This window comes from Ambystoma mexicanum, chromosome 12 (genome assembly GCF_040938575.1).
Source record: "Ambystoma mexicanum isolate Mex_15411 chromosome 12, UKY_AmexF1_1, whole genome shotgun sequence".
NCBI classification, from domain to species: domain Eukaryota; kingdom Metazoa; phylum Chordata; class Amphibia; order Caudata; family Ambystomatidae; genus Ambystoma; species Ambystoma mexicanum.
The window spans coordinates 428,061,871-428,084,568 of NC_090936.1; the positions used below are offsets into that span (position 1 = coordinate 428,061,871).

A 22,698-nucleotide genomic window follows, 5' to 3' on the forward strand; every position below is an offset into this window, starting at 1 on the left:
TCCTAGGCAGAGCTGGTACTGGGTGGTCTCGAATGTTTAGTCGACATCTTCGAACCGGTCTCAAAATTAGCCTGCAACGGAGGAACCTCGGACAAGCAGGTACCAGAGGGAATGCGGTCCGTGACCCCCTTCTTTGCTCGCTCGACAAAACCGGTACCACCACGACCCCGAGCACGGGACGGTTGAGGACAATACCTCACCGACAAGACCCTCTGAGAAGGCCTCTCAGATCTGTCGATGTAGACTTTAGCCTCCACTAGAGGAACCTCAGGTTTCAACCTGGTTACAGTGAGGAAAGGTCCAAAAACAGACCTCAGGGTGAACCCTGGTATCCCAGCCCCCAGCTGAACTGTGTTTAACTTTAGCACCGTGATAGTGAACCTCGGAAAAATGTCTGGTACTAGTAGGTTCGTCAGAACCCTCAGAGGAATCTCTGGAACGCCTGTTAGGCCCTTGGGGCACCTCAGGGGAAGCCCTGGTGACAGAGCTACAAGAAAGGCCCTTAAAATACTCCCTCATGTGGTCAGAGTGCATAAGTCTCTGAAACTTCCTGAAAAAAAGGCATCCTCTGACGAAGAGGCTGCCAGGAAGCGAGACCGTATGCGGTAGTGGCATCCGAGCGCGCCAGTCATAAGAAGGGCGGAACGGGTTTGCACTGACCCATGGAAACGGTTGTTCACCAAAAAGAAGGTCCCTAGCACCCGCCGTCGATAGCGTGGGTCTAAGGGAAGAATCCAAAATGGCCACCGTAGACCACACGAGAAGGCCCGCCATTTTGTGCATATCTGAGGAGAACTGCATCACATGTGTGTATGAGGCAGGCATCTCCACAGACTGGTCAGGGGACTATGGGGCCTTGGATGTTTACTGGACATCCTGCCCCTTGAATTAGTCTCCAAGAGAGGAGACTCTGCAAAGCCGGTAACAGGAGTTACAGTCCGAGACCTCTCCTTTTGCCCTCAACAGAACCGGTATCACCGCGCACGGCGAGAATGTTGAGGAATCCACCTCGCAGACAAGACCTTGACTGGTCTCTCAGTTCTGTCGGTACACACCTTAGCCTCAAAAAGAGGTACCTCGGGAACACAGTCCGGTCTGAACAGCCCCCCTGAGAGTGGCCTCAAACCGTGGTTCGGTACAGAAAGCCTCAACGGAGGCCTCAGAGCGCACCCCGGTGTCTGTATGGGAAGCTCCAGACAAGGAGACCTCGGAGCAAACTCCAGGACCCAACGCCTCAGAAAGACTGGGCTGACTATTGGCACCTGATTGGTGAACCTTGGATCGTAATCCGGTGTCAGCAGGCCCCTCGCAGGAACTCTTGGAGAAAACCCTGGTACGCCTATTAGGCCTGCGAGGTACCTCAGGGGAAACCCTGGTAGGAAAGCTCTTGAAGCCCCACCCGGACCTGGAGGACCCCGAGAAGGAGTCCTCCGGCCGGCGTGCCCTAAAAAGTAAGGAACTTACCGGACGTCTCTTCTTTCCATCGATGAAGAGTTGAAAATGCAGTGAAGGAACGTGCTGGAAGACTACCTCCCACCGACAAAGACGACGCTGAAGTGCCCGGACCGAAAGGGGGTGGCAGTAGAAACACGAGTCCCAATGGTGATCCGGTCCCAGACACTCCAAACAGAGAGAATGTGGATCTGCCATAGCGAAACAACGTTCGCAAGAGGAACAAGATCTAAATCCCAAACGATCCGGCATAGACAGAGGATTACGCAACTGCAGAACCGGAGCAAGAGAGGACGACAACGGAAAGAAAAAATGTCTTTCCAGTGATCAAGTGCGTCCAGCCCCAACCGCGCGGAGAAAATGTGGGACTCCCGGCAGTGCAGCTCTTCCTATTTTTGGTTTGGTGTACAGACCCATGGGATACCCTTGTGGCACCCATGGGTGGGGGTACAACCCTGTGTCCCTAGTGTATGTTTTTGGCCACCTGTGTGTGGCCCACAGAGCAGGGTATTGGCTGGTGGCAGCTCCATGCTGAATTTGATAGGTGGTCTGAGTATCCTCCATTCAGCGATACCCAGGGCCTGCCATTGGAATCAGTTACTTTCTGATAGGAAACAAGATGGCCCCTGTGGCCCCTTGCTTTCTATTGCCTATTACCATGTTTTACCAAAGACCCGGGAAGCCCTGACTCTGTCCCTTCCCCCTGACTGGCTGTTGGGTGCAAGTTCCACATATGGTATTGGAGAGTAGTCCAGGCCAGAATGGCTGGAGCCTTCCCATTGACTGTATGCTGTGGGTACACCCTGTGGGTGAGACCTGGGTGAATGGAGTGTGTGACCAATATGCACTTCTTGTTGTGGATGTCTGGTTTCTGGTATGAAACACAATGACTGAGACAGCCCTGCCCGAAACTGGTATGAATGCAGTGTGTAGGGTTGAATGGCTGGGTACTTGTCCCAATACACATTCCTTGTTGTGAGTGTCTGAGAGGGAGGAGAATGGCCTGAATGCACTGTATGCCGGATTGGCTGACTGACTGCTTAATGCCCTTCTGAGTGTTTGGTTGCCTGAGTTTGACCGAGTAGAATGAATGGGAATCAACTAGTATATCTGGGGGCTTCGCATTGCTAGAAATTGTTCAGAAGCTGAAGTAGAAACGGACATTGAAACTGAAGCTGAATCTCGAAGCCGAGCCCAAAGAAGGTTGACAGCTGTTAACTTCAACGCAATCTGAAAGCCGCTGTGACATCGAGACTGATCCAAGAGAGGACATGGCTAGGTGCCAATTGTTCTAACCAACTGTTTTCCTCCTATGTCTATTGTTGGTTCCCTTTATTAAGTGATTTGTGTGACATTTAACCAGAGTACAGTTGATGCACTTTAATGAAATCTGATAATTGTGGTATCACTTAGAACTGTATGTATTTACCATTGTAGATTAACGGAGCACAAAGTGAGTTATTGTGATTAAGTATATAACCTTGAACCTTAATTATATAAAGACTGTTTTCACTAATACAGTGTGCGTACATATCTTTGTGAATGCTTGGGGACTACACTGTACTTAAGAACCAGCCTGCATCACCTCCTGAGAAGCTAGGCCTTGATTGCTCGACCATAGCTACCGAATAGAGAATCTTGGCTGGGGTCCTCTGTGCCTCTCCCCTGCCATATAGAGAGCAGGAGTACAGACACCCTTTCCCCTCCAGTCTTTACAGTAAGAAACCTGTTCTTCGAATGGATTGTGTCCTCCAACGTATTCCACATCTCTGACAGCCTCCCAAAGCAGTACCAGAAACTGGAGGAGGGAAAATAATTTAGAGTACCCTATCAGAGGCCGGAATAAAGAACCACCTTACCCAAAGGCCATATCTTGACCATGGAGCGTATCCAGGAAGTAATGTTGAACAAAGGTGTGGATAGATGCCCATGTGGCTGCATCACAAATATTCCTTATAGGAACTCCCTGTTGTAGGGCTGTGGAAGTAGCCACGCCCCTAGTGGAAGGAGCTTGCAACCCTTCAGGAGGGTCCTTACCCGCCAATCGGTAACATTTAGTAATGGTGAGGATAATCCACCTGGACAAGGTCTGTTTGGTAACAGCCTGGCCCAATCGGTGTCCAGCATATCCCACAAAGAGTTGATCATCCACTCGGACTCTGGACAACCTAGAAATATAAAAGCTCTCCTAGGGTCCAACCTATTGAGCCGCTCCTCTTCCTTACCAGGATGAGGACGACGATAGAAAGACGGAAGAATCACTTTCTGGCTTAAATTAAATTCAGACACTACCTTAGGTAGAAAGGAAGGACGTACCCTCAGTATAACCCTATCCTTTTGGAACACAGTGTTAGGCAGAAACCTCTGCAGTTCCCTCTGGGACCACTGCACAAGATTTAAGACTACAGGTATTTGGCAGTAAACCCGCTTGGTAGCAGTCTGTACCACACAGATTCACTTGGTAGCGGTGGCTGAGCAGTCAGACTTCCCTCAAGAAGAGTTAGGCAGTATACAGAGTATTCACAATAGGTCAAGAGAACACAATAGAACAAGTAAATACTGACCAGGGCTTGATGTAAAAGAGATAATTATTTATTTAAACCACATCTAGAAAAACACACAGGCACTAATAGTAAGCAATTCAAAAACACGGTCACTAAAAGATATACACTCCCTTAAAAGAATATTAGACAAGTCTTAAGTAAAGCCCCACTTATTTTCAGACAGCGGTGAATGCTTAACGTAGATGGCACTCTAATAATTCGTTTTAAAAAGGGAGAGAAAAGCAGAGAATAAATTGAAACAGATCCCAATACTTTTTCACGAAAACAACAAGAGCGGAAGGCAAAGTAACAGTGAATTCAGAGTCAGGAGGCCGGATCCGCTTTAAGAGGATCAAAACGAAATGTGTCCAAGGTCACACGGTTGCAGTGCACAAAAGTCTTGTAACGGTTCAAAAAGGAGTTGGACCAAAGAAAGGGACCAGGTCAAGGCGGCCACCCCAGTCCAGAAGGTTAAGGGGTTATTATTACCTTGTAGCAATCTTTTAGAAAGGGAGGCCTGGTGGACACGGTACCTTAAAGTTGTCAGAATACTCCAGCAGGGGCAGTTGTTACTGGCAGAGGATGCAAGTCAGTGCTTCGTCCGGGGGAACAGAGGATCTCATCAGGGAGGAAGACAGGAGTCTGTTGCTCTGCCAGGGAAGAAACTAGCCGCAGAGTTTCTCAGGTACAAGGAGCGGTCCGTGGATTCGCGGTCCAGTGGTAAGTGGCTATCCGGCTGCCGGGGTGCTTGGCACGGGCAATTCGACCACAGACCGGTCTGGGGTGCGAAGAGAAGAAGGTAAACTGGTTGTGCCCACCAGTCAGGGGAAGAAGCCTCTCCAGCCGGGAGATCTTCTCTGTCGTCGGGAAGTGGTGAGTCGGTTCCGCAGGGCTCCACCGGTGGTGTCGTCGTGGTAGGTCGGCTCAGCTTCTCCCTCGTCGGATTCTCAGGTCCTGTGGCGACTTCTGAAGTTCCAGTCCCCAAAGCCCTGCTTTTATGCAGCATATCCCCATTCACTCAGCCTAGCTGTCAATCAAACATGCTAAGTGGTGAGCCGGCCGGCTCACCACTTGGGCCAATCACACAAGAGTGCGACTTGAGTTACCAAGGTAACTCAGTCCAGGGTGCCAAAACCCCCTCCCACACCCCCTCTGGTACCCAGACAGAGTGGCGCCACTTTTGGAGGCTTCTGTGGAGAAGCCCGGCAAAAAGTGGAACAAAGGGCTCGACTTGGGTTAGAGTCACAGAAGAGAACACAAACGCCATTTTAGAATTGAGTCCTGGCAAAAAATACCAACCGGCAAATTAATATTCATTAAATAAACCGGCGGTATGTTCGAGGCTATGAGAATTAAATAATTAAAGTTGGTAGCCTAAAACAATGGGAAAATCCCATAGGAAAATATTTGTGGTCGAATATAAAAAGTAGTTTCCACTGCCACCAGCCAAAACTCGATCAGGGGGGACGGAGAAGTGCCCCCTCGAATAACAGACCCCGGGGCAATCTAATTGCCCCGACCAGTACGTCCACAATATGATGGTTTGTACTGGTTTCTGTTAATAATTTGGGACTAGTAAAGCCAATGGTGACTTTACATGCCCTGGGAGACAGTAGTCAGTCCCAGGGTATGGAGTCTATGGTGGGGTGTCACTATGACACCCCTGTGTTACTGCACGGAGGGTGCTGTGTAACACACATAGTAAAAACACATGAGACCCTATGGAGTAAAGGACCCCAGAGCCCATAAAACACATTACCAGTCAAAGGAATACCATAAATCATGTCCAAGAGTGGGAGAAAAAGAGTCTCACTCTTGGCAGGAGGAAAAAAAACAAACTCCAGAAATTCAGCAAAGCTGCTGGGGGACTCACTAGGTTAGGAAATTCAGCCTAAAGAGAGAATTCTCCCTAACACACAGTAAAGTGTGGCTTAGATGAAAGTGCCTGCAATTCACTCACTCTGCAAGCGGAAGTAACCACAACCAAGAACATTATCTTGAAAGACAATGTCAAAGGACAAGAGTGCAAAGGTTCAGACGGAGAAACCACCAGGAATTTTCAAAACCAAATTCAGATCCCAAACCGGCTATTTGGAGCCTGTTGACATTTTTGGCTGAGGTGCCTGCAAGGATGGCATTGAAGTAGTCCAGCTTAGCTCCGATTGTTGCACGGGCAATGGAAAGGCAGTTTTGGGGGGTTAGGAATGGTTTAATGGCATTTATGAGTTTGGTGGTGTGGGCCGAGGGAGGCAATGGCGCCGACCTCTCGTGTCAGAGAGGGTCGAGTAAAAGTAGACTCCAAGGGTTGTTACGGAGGTGGAGACTGGGATATTGGTGTCTATAGTGAAATTGTCATACTTTTTGTTGAGTTTAGACAATATTTCTTTGGGACCAAGGAGAATGATTTCGGTTTTATTTTACATTTTTTTTAAAGCGCTCACACAGCCCGCAGGCATCGAGGCGCTGTTCCAGGAATTGTTTTTTTTTTTTTGGTTGCTTAATTGTTTTTGTCTTAGTTGCGTATTTATAACACGCTTAAACACCTAGAGGTTAAGAAGCGCAGAGCCGGGGATCGAACCTGTGTTGCTTCGTGTCGTCTTGCTTCCAAGGCGCACTCGTTGCCGCTGAGCTATCCTCCCGGGACAGGGAGGATAGCTCTAGTTTTGTCCCCGTTAAGGCATAGACCATTGATTGCCAACCAGGTTTGGATGGTGGTGTAGATTTGGAGGAGGGCTGTTGCGTCCTGGTCGTAGTCACCAGAGAGGGGGAGCAGTACTTGTGTGTCGAGGGCATAGTTAGTGTAGGCTATGCCGAGCGAGTCCAGTAAGTCAAATAGCGGTTTAGTAAATAGGTTGTAGAGGGTAGGGGCAGTGCATGATCCTTGGGGCACTCCAAAGTGGATTGTTTCAGGGGCGGCGTTGGTCTGGTCAGAGTAAACCTTCATCTCTCTACCTTCTAAGAAATGTTATCCAGGAGGTTGCTTCTTTGCAGAAGTGGGCTGAGTTAGAGAGATGGGAAGTCAGGATGTTGTGATCAACAAGATCAAACGCGGCCGAGAGATCTAGGAGAAGCAGAAGGGCTGGTTTGCCCTTGTCCATGATGCTGGTGATTTGGGTTTTGAGATCCAGTAGGGTGGTTTCTGTGCCATGACCTTTACGGAAGCCTGATTGACTATTGCCCAAAATAGAGTTGGATTCCAGATAGTGTTGGATTTGTGTGTGGGCGGCTTTGTCAAGAATTTTGATGAGGAAAGGGACTGTGGTGATCGGGCGGTAGCTGTTGGGGCATGTGGATTCAAGGGAGGGTTTATGAGGGGGCGTACCCAGGCTTCTTTGAGGCTCTGGGGTCATTCTTCAGACGAGCACTTTAAAGATAGACAGCGCCGCCAGGTAACCCTTAATGGTACCCACTTGAAGGCCGCTGTGGGCCAAAGAAAGCAAGAAAGACAAAACCACCAGAATGGAACACTGAAAAGGTTCAACATTTTGTCCTCTGCACCAGTCGCAAAACTTACGGCAACGGTACAAGGATTTTTTTGCTAGCCTCCTGGCCGAAAGCAGCTCCTCTATCACGTCATCCGGGAGCTCCCAATCCTTATACCTCAACCTTTCAGATACCAAGCGTGAAGGTTGAGAGCCCTGGCCTCTGGATGGCGAACCTGACCTGAAACCAACCCCTCCCCTCCCGAGGAGATCCTCTCAGTAGTAGGGAAGACGGCGTGGAGGGCAGATGGACATTTTTAGAGGTCCTGGTACCACGCTCTACTGGCCCAATACGGAGCAATGAGGATCATGTGGGATCGGAACCTCCTTAACACTTCAGGAATGACGGGGACTGGAGAAACACCTACAGCAGTGGGACCGACCAATCCACTACGAATGCGTCTCCCAAGGCTCCTCTCAGAGGAAATTCACTTCTGGTTGGCACTAGTGGCGAAGAGATCCACATCCACTTGTGGGGTCCCCCAAAGGACGAAGATCTCCAGAAGGCCTTCCTGAGCCAACTCCCACTCGTGAGAGATCGTGCTCTGCCTGCTCAGAGCGTCATCTGCCGCATTGTCCTCTACGGCCAGATGAACTGCTGAGAGCGAAATTCCCTGCTGGATTGCCCAGAACGAGAGCTGCATTGCATCTATGCACAACGGGATTGACCCCACCCCCTTTTTTTGTTGAGGTAATGCATGGCCACTGCGTTGGCGGTCTTGATCAGGACACTCTTCCCCCGCACAGACGACAAATGCCTTCAGGGCCAGCCTGATGGCCCTCAGCTCCAACAGGTTGAAGTGTAGTTTGGACTCCGACGTAGACCAACGACCGCAGGCGGTCAAGTCTTCGGCATGAGCTCCCCATCCCGTGAGGGAAGCGTCCGTCACTATAGTCACCTCCAGCCACAGATGCCAAAACTGCTCCCCCTTCATCAGGTTCCCCTCGTTGGCCCACCACAGAAGATCCTGGGAGACCGAGATTGGAATCTGAATGGGATACATCTTGCCTGCGAACTGTGACCACTGCATCTTGAGGACCCATTGCAGGGATCTCATCCTCAGCCTGGCCTCTGGCACCAGTAAAATGCAGGATGCCATGAGGCCGAGCAACCTTAAGAATCCGAAAGCCGGGAGACTCTGGGCATGTTGAAACTTCACCATCTGCAAAATGTGATGAGCCCTTACCTTGGGAGGCGAGCACTTCCAAGGATGTGTCCAACAGAGCCCGATGTACTGGAGCTGTTGGGAAGGTGTCAGATGTGACTTCTTGAAATTGAGGGAGAAGCCCAGCTTGTGGAGGGAGCAGCAGGTGAGACCGAGGTGATCCACTGCTTGCTCGGGAGAACGCGCATGGATCAACTAGTAGTCCAGGTAGAGGTAGACGTGAATCTGCCCCCCACTCGCCCGAGACACGCTGCCACTACCACCATTAGCTTGGTGAAGACCCATGGGCGGAGGTCAATCCGAATGGCAAGACCCAAAACTGAAAGTGTGAGTCGCCAGCCGCAAACCTCAGGTACTTCCTGTGCTTGGGATGAATCGGCACATGAAAGTAAGCACCCTGTAGGTCCAGGGACCCCAACCAATCCTGAAGTTGAAGGGCCTGGAGGACTTGAGAAAGAGTGACCATCTTGAACTTGTCATTTCTGAGAAGATTGTTCAACCAATGAAAATCCAGGAGGGGTCTCTATTCCCAGTCTTTCTTTGGAATCAAAAAATATGGAGAATACCATCCCTTGTTGTTCTCCACTACAGGCACCAGTTCTATAGCGCCTTGCTCTAGCAGGGTCAAGATTTCCTGCACAAGGAGCTGGAAGCTTCAAAGAGAGATTCCCCAGTGGATTGTCGTGAGGCTGTTGTAGGAAGGGAAGGTAGTAGCCGTGGGCTAGTGGATCCAGAACCCACGCATCCGAAGTAATAGCTCACCATTCTTCGAGATGCTGAGACAGTCTGCCCCCAACCGGTGAACCATGGGACATGGCCTCATGACTGTTTTGTATCGGCTGCGGCAGCGCCTGAAGGCAAAGAGGCAGCTGCCTGCGCAGCTTTGGCACCTCCATTTCCCCGACCACCACGGGTACTTTTACACGGACCCCTTTAACTGGCGGCTCCTCTCGTTCTACCAAAGGAGGAGTAGTAACGAAAAGAACCTCCCCTCCACTGCTGTCCCCTAGGACAAAAAGGCAGAGGTTGACGCACAGCTGCACTTAAAGATTTTGCTGCAGCTTTTGAGGTCTGCAACCTCTCAAGGCTCTCGTCAGCCTTGCTGCCAAACAAATGCATGCCATCAAAGGGCATGTTCAAAAGACGGGCTTGCACATCCAGAGCAAAACCAGACTTCTGCAACCATGCAAATCTGCATATAACGGTGCTCGCAGCCATGGACCGGCTAACACTGTCGGCCGTGTCCAACCCTGAGTAAAGGGATTCACACATGGCATCCTTGCCATCTTGCACGAGAGCAAAGAACCCATCCCTTTCTTCCCCCTCAGGAATATGCTCAGCCGCAAGAGAAACACAATGCCACAGAGTTTGTGAATATCTTGCCAAGGCACAAGTGGAGTTGGCCGATTTCAGTGCCATACTCCCTGCAGAAAACACCTTGCGTGCCCAACCGTAGAAGCGTTCGTCACCCCTATCAGGAGGGATGGTAGGGTACGCCGCCTGCCTCGAGGTGGCAGTAGCCTCCTGAACCACCAAACTCTCGGAAGTGGGGTGAGAAGAAAGGTAGCTGGGGTTGCTGCCGGAAGGGCAGTATTTCTTAGTTAACGATTTGTTAACTGCAGGAAGAGATTCCGGGGACTGCCAAGCAGCCGCTACCCTTTTCTGCAACGTCAAATGAAAAGGCAACACAGGGTCAGAGGACGGACCTTGATCCAAAATATCTGTTAAGTCATCCTGAAAAAAAAAAGCTTCAGGAGGACTGGACCAGCCGAGATACTCTGTGACTCTAGCCATCAGTCTCCTGTAGGACGACTCGCCATGAGCTCAAGGCTCAGGGCTGCCAAATTCCACCTCAGGAGAAGTGTCTAAACCACTGGCATCATGAAGAGATTGCCTTAACTCTTCCAATTGACTATCCCCAGAAAAAACAGGAGCCACATCGGGCTCAACAGGGTCAAAATCTAAATCTGACATCTCCTCCTCCTCATAGAGGTCATCCAGAAGGAGGTAAAAGTCCTGTCTCAGGACAGCCGAGGGTCTAGAGTCCTTAACAGGGCTTACAGACTTGGAAGTAGCCCTCCTTGGAAAATCCACAGTACCAGGGATCTCCGACGGCAAATACCGGCCAAAAGGCTCCAAAGGCGTTGAGGGCGCCGATGGCATCGGCATCGAGAGCACCGACGGCTTCGACAAAGGCCCTGAGGGCTGGAACAAAGGCAAAGCTTTGACGTCCGTATCCGACGGACACAGCGCCGTCGCAGTCGACGCCGACCTCAAACGCTTAGCAGGTTTCTGCGGTCTCGCTGGGGACTAGGACCAAGACATGGAAGCATATCTATTGCGACCATCCTCAGCCATGTCTGAACGGGACCTCGAAGGTTCCCGATGAGGATTGCGCCGAGGACCCGAGCCCAAAGGCGCACGAGCCTCGGATCGAGACCATTCCTTGCCGGCTTCTCCAAAAGGCGCGTCCGGAACTGTGCCCTGGGATTGGAAAATCGCCAGCATCTGCTCCCTTATGGCAGCCCATTCCTCCGGAGTCGAGGACTTTGTTGGACAAACCACTTTCCTCACGGCTCCATCCTCCAAGGAGGATGGGGAAGGCGCCCGGTGACGGCGCTTCCTAGAATGCCAAGACTAGGAGGAATGGCGGGAACCACTCCGGGACCGAGACACCGGGGACTCCTTCCAAGGCGGAGAGTCGCCCCTCGAATCGTCAGTGGACATCCCCTTAGACTTAGATTTACAGGACTTACTGGGTTTAGAACCCCTACCAACCTGAAGCTTCCCCTTACGCTCCCGCAAGGTCTTAGCAGTCAGTGACTGGCATTTGGAACAGTTGTTGGTGTTGTGACTCTCGCCCAAGCCACACAAACAAATGCGATGCAGGTCCGAAAGCCGAGTCGGAGGGGTCGAAAAAGAATACCTTCACAAGGAATACACGAGGCGAGCCGAGTCTCCGAAGCAAACATGTTTGCGGAAAAAACGGAACTGAGGATACGGGTGCCGTGCTTCCTATTTATAACATCCGGTGCCGTCACCCTCAACAGAGGCCTTCCAGGTACATCGACCCAACACCATCGACGCAGAACGCCCTCTGCTGAAAAAGTTTCCGAAGTACACAGCTGTGGACATTACATGTCAAAGATGTGGAATACGTTGGAGGACACAATCCATTCGAACAATGGTTACAGGTAAGTAACCTGTTCCTTCTCCAGCATAGGGTCTGGCATGGATTCACATGTTCATGAATAAAGAATACATAGCATTACATTACACAAACACGGGAGGGTGGCAAGGCTCAAGAGAAGCAATCGCCTTTATCTCTGGAACAGGCTCACCTCAAGCAAACAGGTTCCGCAGCACTGCTTGGCTGAGTCTGGACTCCTCCCTGGAATCCCTGCTGACAGTAGAATCTCTTTAAGGTGTGCATGGACCTCCACGTAGCAGCCCTGCCGATGTCCAGCAGTGGCACACCAGACAGGAACGCTGTTGGCACAGTGATCGCTCTGGTGGTGTGGGCTCTCGGACGGCCAGGCAGCGGTCGGGTCGCCAACCAATGATAGTCGTGATGCAGCTGGAGAGCCACCTGGAGATGGAAGCCTTGGACAAGGCCTTCCCATGGTTCACAAGACCAAAGTTGACGAACAGTTAAGACGCCTTCCGAAAACTCTTTGTGCGTGCCACATAGAACTTCAGGGCACAAGCAACATCTAGCTAGTGCAAGACCCTATCAGCCGGTGACTAAGGCTTTGAAAAAAAAACTTGTAACACCAAAGGTTAGTTGAGATGGATTTCCGGCGGAACCTTCGGCATAAATGAGGGGTCGTCTGCAGCATCACCCTCGACTTGTGTAATGTCAGATAAGGCTGTTTGCAGGATAGCACCTGGATCTCACCTACCCTCCTGGCAGAAGTGATGGCCACAAGGAGAGCCGCTTCCACAAGAGGAACTTGAAAGGGGCCTGAAGAGGGAAAATCCGAGCAGACCCTCAAGTCCTGAACGACCCCCTAATTGGAAGAAGCACCAGCAACAACATGGCAGCCGATCTGACGAACTCATGCCAATCCCCACTGCTCCAGCCGTGGACAACTACAGCGAAAAGTACCCTGCTGGCGGACCTTATGCCTCTGCTGCAATGCAAACTCTGCCTTGAGGGGACGAAGAAACACAGGACAGAGTCGGGGAGAACCGCATGGACCGACTTGACTAAAAGCATCGTACTAAAGCCGGCATGATGCAGTTCATTAGAGACATCCTGACGACATAGCTCCACTAGACACGCGCAATCCGGGCAACTCGCACTCACCAATCTACACGAAGAACATGTACAGTTCGGAAGATAGAGGACTATGACACACTATCATCACGTTTATTATTTTTGTCATTAGGCTCGCTACAGTACAGAGGAAACACAAGATGCAAAGAAGAGCTCATGTATAAGCTTGCAGATGGTTCTACGCAACTAACCCTATGGAAAGACAGGAGCACCCAAGGGACCTGACCAACCGTAAAGCGGTCACTAACGTATGGACATTATGACGACTCCATAATGGAAGACAAGAGCAGGCCTCAGGAGAATACAGTAGGCCGCAGTGATCGCAGAAAAGTATCAAACCGTAAGGTGCTGTGCTAGCAGAATAACCTACGGCGTAAGCAGCAGACTGCCATGGATACCATGTCTCAAAGCGACATTCCATATCCTGAGCTAAGATGACATCTGCGGCAGCAACGACTGTCCCCTGTAAAATACATGAAAAATTCGAGGCAAGTGAGCTTGCAAGAGTGGTCTCCGACCATGTGACCTGGCCGAGCTGTGAACAGACCAGGACGAGGAGGCTGGGAACGAGCAACGGCCCTTGTCTGGACAGCGACTTGCAACATAATTGTTACCTCCAAGACACAGTCTACGATGGGTATGGAGCGCTCTCATTGCATTAGTAGTCTTAACACTGTTGTAATACGCAGACACATAGTTACAATTGCTGAGACATAGTAGACACACACTGAGAACAGGTGTCTCGCGGGCTGGGAACAAAGTTTGTCCCAGACTTGTGGGCCTGCAGCCTGACCAATTAGGACACTGGGTTTTGGGGGCAGATGGTGAGGGTTGCCAACCAATCACCAGGCTTCCGCACTGTAACTTTTCCAAAGTAACAATTTTCGTGGAAGTTCCAAGTATACCACTTGAGACAGCGCTGTCCACTCATAATCCTTTCATTATAGTGTCATATACTGGACCTACCAGTCAGCAAAACTCGAGGACTCCCAACACTTGCAGTGCAAATCTGAAAATGGCTGCCAAGGGAGGGGCTTAGGGAGAGGGCTATCATTGGCTGTGGGCAGTATGACCCACAGTCCAATGATTGGTTTAGAGGAGAAATGCAGTTTGTAAGTGAAAGTGAAAACCTTTTATCTTTTACCAAGGGTTCCCGGCCTGACGACAGGGAATTTTCATGAGCATGTGAATCCATGTCGGACCCCATGCTGGAGAACTTAGAGAATCATATTTACGCCCTTGAAAACAGTGGAACACTAGATGCAGTGACTGAAGCGGAGCTGCTGCCTTTGCGGATACCATGTACCTCAATGTGAGAGAGACTAAACATATTTGATTATGGTGTTAATATTTCCCCGTTACATGGCGAGGGGGATACATCAGGGAGATTATTAGCATGGCTGTGTAGTAACGAAACCCTGACACTCAATCACGATGGTCACAGATGAATGCAGTAATATATGGTGCTCCCAGGCAGAATTTAATGACAACTTTGGTACATACTACAGCACGTTGTAGGGACGACATAGGATTATTGACATGGATGATGTGGAGTATACGCTGTGCCAAATTGAGCTCACAAGGCTTACCGCTGAACAGGCTGGTACCTTGGGTGAGCCTGTAACTGTGCAAGAGATCCTGGACATGAGACGATCTCTGAAAACCAGATCTCTGAAAAACTGCTTTTTACAGAGAATACAGGACTGGTTTGGCCCCTGTACTACACCAAGTGTTTGAGGAAGCACATGGACATGGTAATTTACCTAACAGTATGAGAGAATCTATGAGAATCACAGTACTTTAACCTGGGAGAGACCACAAGCTGTGCGACTCCTAAAGGCCGCTGTCCATGATAACCCAGGACAAAGATACTTACAGCATCACTTGCTGCTCGCCTGAATCGTGTTAATGTGTCCCTGATCCATGAAGATCAAACTGTGAACCTCCGCCTGTTACAGTATATTATCGACAGGATGGCACATCAGGATGCAAGGTGTGGTGTGATATCGCTAGATGCTATTAAAGCATTTGGGAACATTTATTGGGAATTGTTAGGGAGAATTCTCAGAAATGTGCTAAATCCCTTTGCAGGACTTTAGGACTTTTAATTTCTAACCTGCAGAGTGTGAGACATTTTTCCCACTCATGTATTTTTCTGTGATTTGGACTCTGTTTCTTTTGACTTTGGAGTCTGAAACTCCACAGGAAACATCATTACATTATGACACACATCACCTTCAATGAAGTGGCACAGGGAAGTCTCTTGGATTTCACAAATGTTTAAATACCTTCTTTTGGTAAAACTACTGTTTCCAAGAGCAGTGAAGTGAAATTGACTTTACTTACATTTTGTAACTTTCTAGACCCAGCACACACTATCTTACCATAGGGTGCTGGATGGGTTACTTAGTATCCCATTTGTATAATTTTTCATGTAACATTTTTATGTTATCCTTTCTACAATTAATGGCTGGTGGCAATGGTTTATTTTTTCCTGCCATAGTGTGTTTTGAACGCGGGCTGGAATTGCAGCTACAGTAAAGCACCCATGGGTGCCCATTTTGTCAAAATGGCCATGGTCGTCTTTTTTCGCCATTTCTTGTTGTAAAGGTCCTTCTTGAGATTTACTCTGCGCGCCAAACCAGGTTTGGTCCCTTTGTTAATTTTGTCTTAAGCGGGATTCACTGGTGAAGCCAGCCTCTGGCTCCAGCATGTCTTGCAGGGGCAGGAAGTGAGGGAGGTTCCTGAAACTCCCTGTGCTTAATCCCCTTGGTTACAGGAATGCACCCAAAGGTGATTGGGTGGCTGACTATCCTCGGAGGACAGCCAACCTGCTGTGTGATTGACAGCTAGGCTGCGTATGAATTGGAGAAACCTGCATAAAAGACGAGGCTTTTTACTTGGAAGGCAGAGTCGACCACTGGACGAAGGAATCCGAAGAAGAACTTGGAAGAGACTCTTGCTGCAACTCCAGGATCGTTGGTTTGCCCAATGAAGTCCTGCTACATTGCTGAAGCTCCGAATTCTCCTCGACTAGATAAGCCCTGCAACGGACGACTTCTCCCCTTGGGTTTGTGGGACCAATCAACCCCAAAGCAAACTCGTCTGGACATCCTCTCGGAGCTAGCTGTACTTCCATTTCGCCTGCAGGAACCGATTGCCAGGGAGAGGAACACCAGATCGAGTGCATCTTTTTTAAATCGGACCCGAGCTCCAGGAAGATCCTCCGGACTCCAATGAAGCAGGACTGACCAAGCCTGAGCCACCTCAACATAGTGCTGGATACCAGATGTGAGGAAAGTCCATAGTGATATCCGAGAACCGCGGTGGCGCTATTTGAGAGAGTCGCAAGAAGCTGAAACCGCGAAGTGCCGCTGATCTGAAGTTTGCCATTGCTGCCGCCAGCCTAGCATTCATAGTGCAGGAGTCTCCAGACATCTTCCCTCTTGTCCCCACGACTGAGGCTCAGGAACAACAGGATCTGTAGACCTACACAGGAACAGAAGCCAGCCGGAACCAATTTCTTCTAACCAAAGGTACTGTAAAACTAAGAGGACTTACCTCTTGTTGTCTAGCCTTGCTAGTTCTCAATTGAGACTTGTCTTGGTTGCTTTGCAGAGTTGCTTGAAGCTTTGCCCCTCACAAGTCTCTAAGCCTGTGGCCCTACAGTGATTTCATTTATATACAAAAACCTCTCAAATTTTGTACAATACTTTTTATCTACCTGTAAGAAGTGCTTCAGATCACCTAGACTTTGGCTCAACTAACATTGGCTGTCCTGGCTCCCTGAAATACCCTTCTTACCTCTGACTTTGTGCTTTGCCTTCCCCCCCAGGAAAGGGTTAATTTACTTTGTATTGGAGGGTTCAAAAAGTACTTACCTGCTTAAGAATATGTGTTCACTATAGTTTTATTCCCTCAACTTCTTCTTTTGACACTAATCTCAGTATTGCTCTAAAAGTGATATATTGATGTCCACACTGTCCTAGATACTGAAGTCATCTCAGGGTGTAGGAAGAATGTGTGTGCCATCCCAAATGGGTATTTGCTGATTTAAAGAAACAGTGTGTACTTTGAAGTATATTTTTGTGTTACACATATATTCCTCCCTTCTAAAGAAGACTTATTCAACGGACTGTTTAATAAATTAATAATTGTTTAATCAAGAAACCTTGAGTGTAAGTGTTTATTTGGATACCTGTCACTGTGAATTCTCTGTGTGATAACCCTACAGCTCACATTGACCCCTCTTGAGATAAGCCTGGCTGCTCAGTCACTCTACCAACTTGTGTAGTGCATGCTTATCCCAAAGGTTGGGTTAACTATTGTCAAGAGGTCAAGGCTGGTGCAGTCTCCCACAGGGGACTGCATAAAATCTTGACTAACAGGAATGGATATATGCTGTGCAGATTCAGGTTCACCCAGGGATTTATAAGATGCATGCAATTGATGTACGCAAAACCGATAGCTAGGTTCCGCACTGACGCGGACATCCTGAGGGGCAGTAAACAGTGTTGTCCGCTGTTCCCAATGTTATACATTCTTGTATTGGAGCCCCCATCGCGGTATTCCTGCGGGCAGAATTTAGGGAAGCTGGAATATGGGCCGGGAAGTCTAGACACCTGATTTCGATACATGTCGATGTCCTCCTGCATTTATGTCAATCAGAACACAACTTTGCCCTTAGTTTTTGAGGTGCTAAATAGCCTTGCAGAACTATTCTGTATCACGTTTAGCAGAGATAAATCATGCATTCTCCCTTTGGCTAAATTACAGGAACTAGATCCACAGGACCTGCCAGACTTGTGCATCAGGTGGGAGACTCACAGCTACTGGTATTTGGGAATACTCATTTTACATACGGCTGAGGAAATGCATACCCACAACACTGTTAGGGCTCTCAATGGAGTGATGGAGTTTCTTTCCTTTGAACAGTTTCTAAGGAAAGAAAGATGTTCCATATATTTTTCAGAATGGCAACACATTTCTAAGGTAAGTAAAACAACCTTATATGCACTTTTTAGAATGGCAGAAACATTTCTAAGGTAAGTAGCAACTTTTTTACCTGTTCACTTTCAAAGTTAAAGTTACCAACCAACTTCTTTTACATGTAACTAACTTTTGGACACTTGTTATTCTTTTCAAGGCAGGACCCTTTTCTTATCCATTCATTCCCTTATTATATAGCATGAGTTAACTGAGAGGCAGTAGAGGGACTCTAGTGTTCTAGGTGCCAGCTGTAGGCAGGGTGAGATAGGGGACAGTTGCAGGCAAAGTCAGAGTTCCAGAGGAAGACTGTTCAAACAAGTAAGGATTTCACTTTAAAGTTAGTTGAGGGTCCAGAAACTTTAGAGAAGACACCCTAGGAGGATTTTGCAGTGGGACTGGGAGAACTGGATGAGTGGCCTCGCAATCACCGAAAATACCACAAAGCTATACAGAAATCACAAAGGCTTTAGGTAGGCAAAATACCCCAGCTAACAGTACCTCAGCACAGAACAAGAGTTGCAGCAGGAAGACTTCAGGATCTGCAGCCAGAAACCCAGTCGATTGAGTGCTTTTTCAAGAAGACGGAAGACAGGACTTTGGAAGGCCCTTTGCAGCAGGGATCACAGACGAAGGCTCCAGGCAAGATTAACCTTGTGGTTGGATGCGGCTCTGTGGATATGGCACCTTTTCAGGAGCACAGAAGAAGACTGAATATTGCTGGTCGGATTCTCATCACTTGCAAGGACCAGCACTCTGGTGAGGGGACTTTTCAGACTGGAATTGTGCCTCTGGAGATCCAGCAGGATGCCCACGAAGTTTCAGCGAGATTCAGAATTCGGAAGACCATGCACGGTACAATGGCTCGAGGTCCCAGGGTAATGGGGTATTGCAGCCCCGCAAGGTCGCAGCACGGCGTGGGAAGGCTCTAAATGCAGGTCTTCTTGAATGTAGTGGGTCTCACCAGCCTCTGGGTTGGGGTCTTCGTTTTAGGAGTCCGCAGGTCGATTGGAAGGAAGGGCTACAGCAGGCTCTGGTTACACAGCAGGATCTCCGGTCGCTGGAAATAATCTCAGCTGCGGTTTCCTCATATTCCTCTTTGGTTTTGGTTCCATTTACTACCTCTTCAGCTTGCAGGATCACACTTTTATACAGGAACCCAGCCAATCAAACAGCCTGGCAACATTCAAACTTGAGGGTTTGGCAGTATTTCAGGACAGCCAATCTTCCAGTTTGAACTGGATTCTCGCAGTCAGGCCGGAAGCGAAAGGGCTGCAGAGTTTTGGACTTCTGCCTCGCTTCCTGCCTTCACAGACACTCTGGAGCATGGGCAGGGAATCCAAAGGATTCCCGCAGAAGATAAAATCACACAAATTAATTTCCCACCCTTGATGTCAGGAGCAGGAACAGGAAAGGACAAGAAAGGCTAAAATGCGAAAAAAGAAGCCATGGGCCATTTTGGTAAAATGGGCACCGAATGGGTGCCTTTAGCAGGGCTGTGGAAACAGCCCACGCTAAAGGTGAACCGAATTAGTAAAAAGGTTCACTGCCACCAGCCATCAAAGGTACGTTTGTCCTTGTAACAAATGTTACATTTTAAATCAGAAAGGGTATACTCAGTATCTCCCCAGCACTTCACATAAGGTGCAGGGTGCCGGTCTCAACTGATAAAATGTAAAAGGGATCCAAAGATTCTTTCTACCCTTGGGAATTGTAGTTCTCACTAGGTTAGCCTGAGAAAGTTAAAAGGGGAGCCCCTAGGGCAACCCAGCAAAAATAGGCACTTAATGCCAAAAAGTTGTCAGAGGATTACTTTTAAAAGCCACTATGGAGAGTCTTAAAAATGACACCCATAAAAAGAGTAAAAGACTGAGTGTGGAAAAAGACTCCCACTCACTGAGGAATAGGGAAAAATAATTACCAGTCCAGCAAAAAAGTTCTGGGGTTGACACAGGTCAGGAAGATTTATCATTGATAGAAAATCTTACCGAACAATAGTAAAAATCATCATACTATCAAGTCTATTCTGCCGCTTCACTAATGTACAATTATTTATCCTTTTAAGTTTTTTCAGGAAAATTCAATCTATAATCAGGGTCTTTATCGGTGGGGAATGGCCGTCACAAGATAGTGTTGTCCACACTCTATAGGAAGCATGAAACAGCTTCCATTGTTTAAGCTGATCATATAGGAATGGCACGATTGGCCATAAGAACCGGAATATACCAAGATACCAATTGTATATGACCTTAAAGAATGGGTTGAAACCTGTCTTACGATTATATAGTGGACCATTGTCCACAACATGTACTGGCATCTTGAAAATCAGGGCAGCTTGGGAGTTGGACTCAGGGCTGGTGTTGGAGGATAAACAGTGGGAAACTGCATTACATTTAGTTAAACGTGTGTCTAGGAATGCAAGGTTTAGATTGATGCAACCTAACGTCCTACACCAGAGGTATATGACCCCCACCAGAATTGCTAAATTTAACAATCAAGCGTTGGCTAACTGGCCATGGTGTGCACATGCCCCTGCAGATGTTATGCACATGTTCTGGAGATGTCAGAAGGTGCAAGCTTTCTGGAACTTAATTAAATTAACGTTTGAACATGCTGGCATATCCAGATGCAAGTGGACGCCGATTGAATGCTTGTTGGGGATTTATAGTAGGCCTGACAAAATCATGCATGTGGTTAACGGACCTGGCATGTGTACTTGCAAAGAGGAGAATTGCGATGGCATGGAAGCAGGTGGGAGGCCCGAACCACTTACTGTGGCTAAAAGACTTGCAGCTGTGGCGCAATGCTGAACTTGTAGTGTGGCACAGAGCCATGCAAAAAAGGCCTTAGAGAGCACACCACAACAAAGGCATGGAATGTCCTCTTTTTAGCGTTTTTTTTGTCCCTCTGATGACACATTTCCATGAATCCAGAGAATGCTGCCTCATTTTGTTTTGCTTATACGCCCCTGAGTGATGCCCTTGGCCTGTGGCAACACTGGAGCCCTGTAATCTACTAGTCACATCTCTCCTTTGTTTATCATGGAAGATAATTGCAATGGAGCTCCCCAGCCAGTTCCTAGCATACAAATGTACCACAGTAATTGTGCAGATATTGCCCTGTTTATTCATATCAAGTTTTGATCTGTACTTTGGTATCATAATATGCTTTTCTCTTTTTGTACTGTGATAACATGAATGCCAATAAACAGGTTTTTAAATAAATGACACAAAAGCGAATGGGGTGCAGGATGGTTAACCGGAATAGAGGATGGGTGCATGTTTAACAAAGGAAGTAGGGATAATGGTGACATGTGTTAAAGAGGAATAATGAAGAGCTGGGGGAGGGAATGCATGAGGGAGGGCAAAAGGAGTACAAACATTTATCAATGTACATCATTTATCAGAAGACAGAAAAGTAATTGACAGAGTGAGCACTGGCTGAGGGACAAGTGTTGGAGTGACTACTGATGACTAAAATAAGTGAATACAGGCTTCCTGGCAAGGTCGTTTGTCAAGAGGACAAAAGTGTGTGAAACAAGAACATTGGCAGCACTAAAGCGCTCAAGAACAACCCTAACTAAACCTGCGCAACAAGCGTCCCACAACCCCCAACATCAGTGTGAGGAATTAACATTTACCTGTAGATCCGGGTTTGCTGCTGCTTTTTGTAGCTCAGCACTGATTATTTTCTCAGTCTTTTCTCTGGCAGCTTGCTCAATCATCCTTTGGCTGAGCACAGATAGCTTAGCCAAAGCAGATGACAGTTCACTAGTGGCCAATGCCTGCCTTGCACGATCCTGCCAGCTCATTGCCCGTTCAGTTAGGCATTGTAGTGCTTCTCCCTCTGGCAGCCTTACGGGCAACTTCTGTAGGGACACCAGCAGCGAGAGGATGGTTTCAAGTCGGGGCCTTCTGGAACGCATGCAAAATGAACAGAGAAACTTCACCTCTTTGCCTTGCCAGCTGGAGCCCTTTTTTTGGGAGCTTGTTTTCGGAAGAGGTACACATGTGTTGTGAAACCAGTCTTTACAAAGTTCACACTGCAACATGAATCCACTGGCCGTTTTGCGACATATACAGAATTTCACCTCTTCAATGCGATCCACCATTGACATTTTAGCCAAGTTGGATGATCGGAGAGCATGCATGGCATCGATCTCCTTCTGCTCCAGGTCCCTGAAGACTGCTACCTGCATAGAAAAGAAAGAAACAAGCATATTGCAAGTCAGAAAATAGGTTATATACATAAAGTAGTTTACACAAGTAAAGTAAAAACAAGTAACTGCATTTTCAACAGTGGTATATTGTACCAGAAAGGTCTATCTCTTAAAGGGCACACAAATCAAAAATATACCGTAATCTTTTTATTAAAAAAATAAAAACCTATAGGGTCACAGCAAATTCACGTATTGGTCCACAGATGTGTGTGAGGAATTAGAAGGCGAGTGAACACTTGTGTATAGTTGCGTTATAAATGACATATCAGATACACATTTCTCATATTAGACATTATCTGGGCTAGTTCAATATGCTGCTGCGTAAGAGTTTCATTTATCCAAAGCTAAATTAAAAAAACGTTCATGTATTTGGCACCCGATAATGTGATGATGTATTTTTTTATCTAGCAACAGAGGAAATCTAAAACTGAAATTAGGGTAACAGTGTTAGGACCGTTTTTCTGAAGTCCAACTAAGGGCTTAGTAAAACCATTCAACTGAGACAGTACAAGACTCCACTCTTAGTATAAGGCTGTACCACCTGAGTTCAGGGTCGCATAGACAGAGAAAC

General features: G+C 48.1%; 1 protein-coding gene across 8 annotated transcripts in view; it reads right to left on the reverse strand.

The window, feature by feature from the left end:
• Positions 1-22,698, reverse strand: part of KDM5A (lysine demethylase 5A) — a 1,841,472-nt gene that overhangs the window by 454,342 nt on the left and 1,364,432 nt on the right. For 7 of the 8 annotated variants that reach the window (XR_011281783.1, XM_069628593.1, XM_069628596.1 and 4 more), the window contains one exon: positions 21,549-22,096. Coding sequence is in view for 7 of the 8 variants with exons in the window: in XM_069628593.1 (XP_069484694.1) it covers positions 21,549-22,096 (548 nt within the window). In the remaining variant the exon portion in view is untranslated. Of the gene's footprint in view, positions 1-21,548; positions 22,101-22,698 lie in introns of all 8 variants that reach the window. The other variant, XM_069628595.1, reaches the window with a different exon arrangement.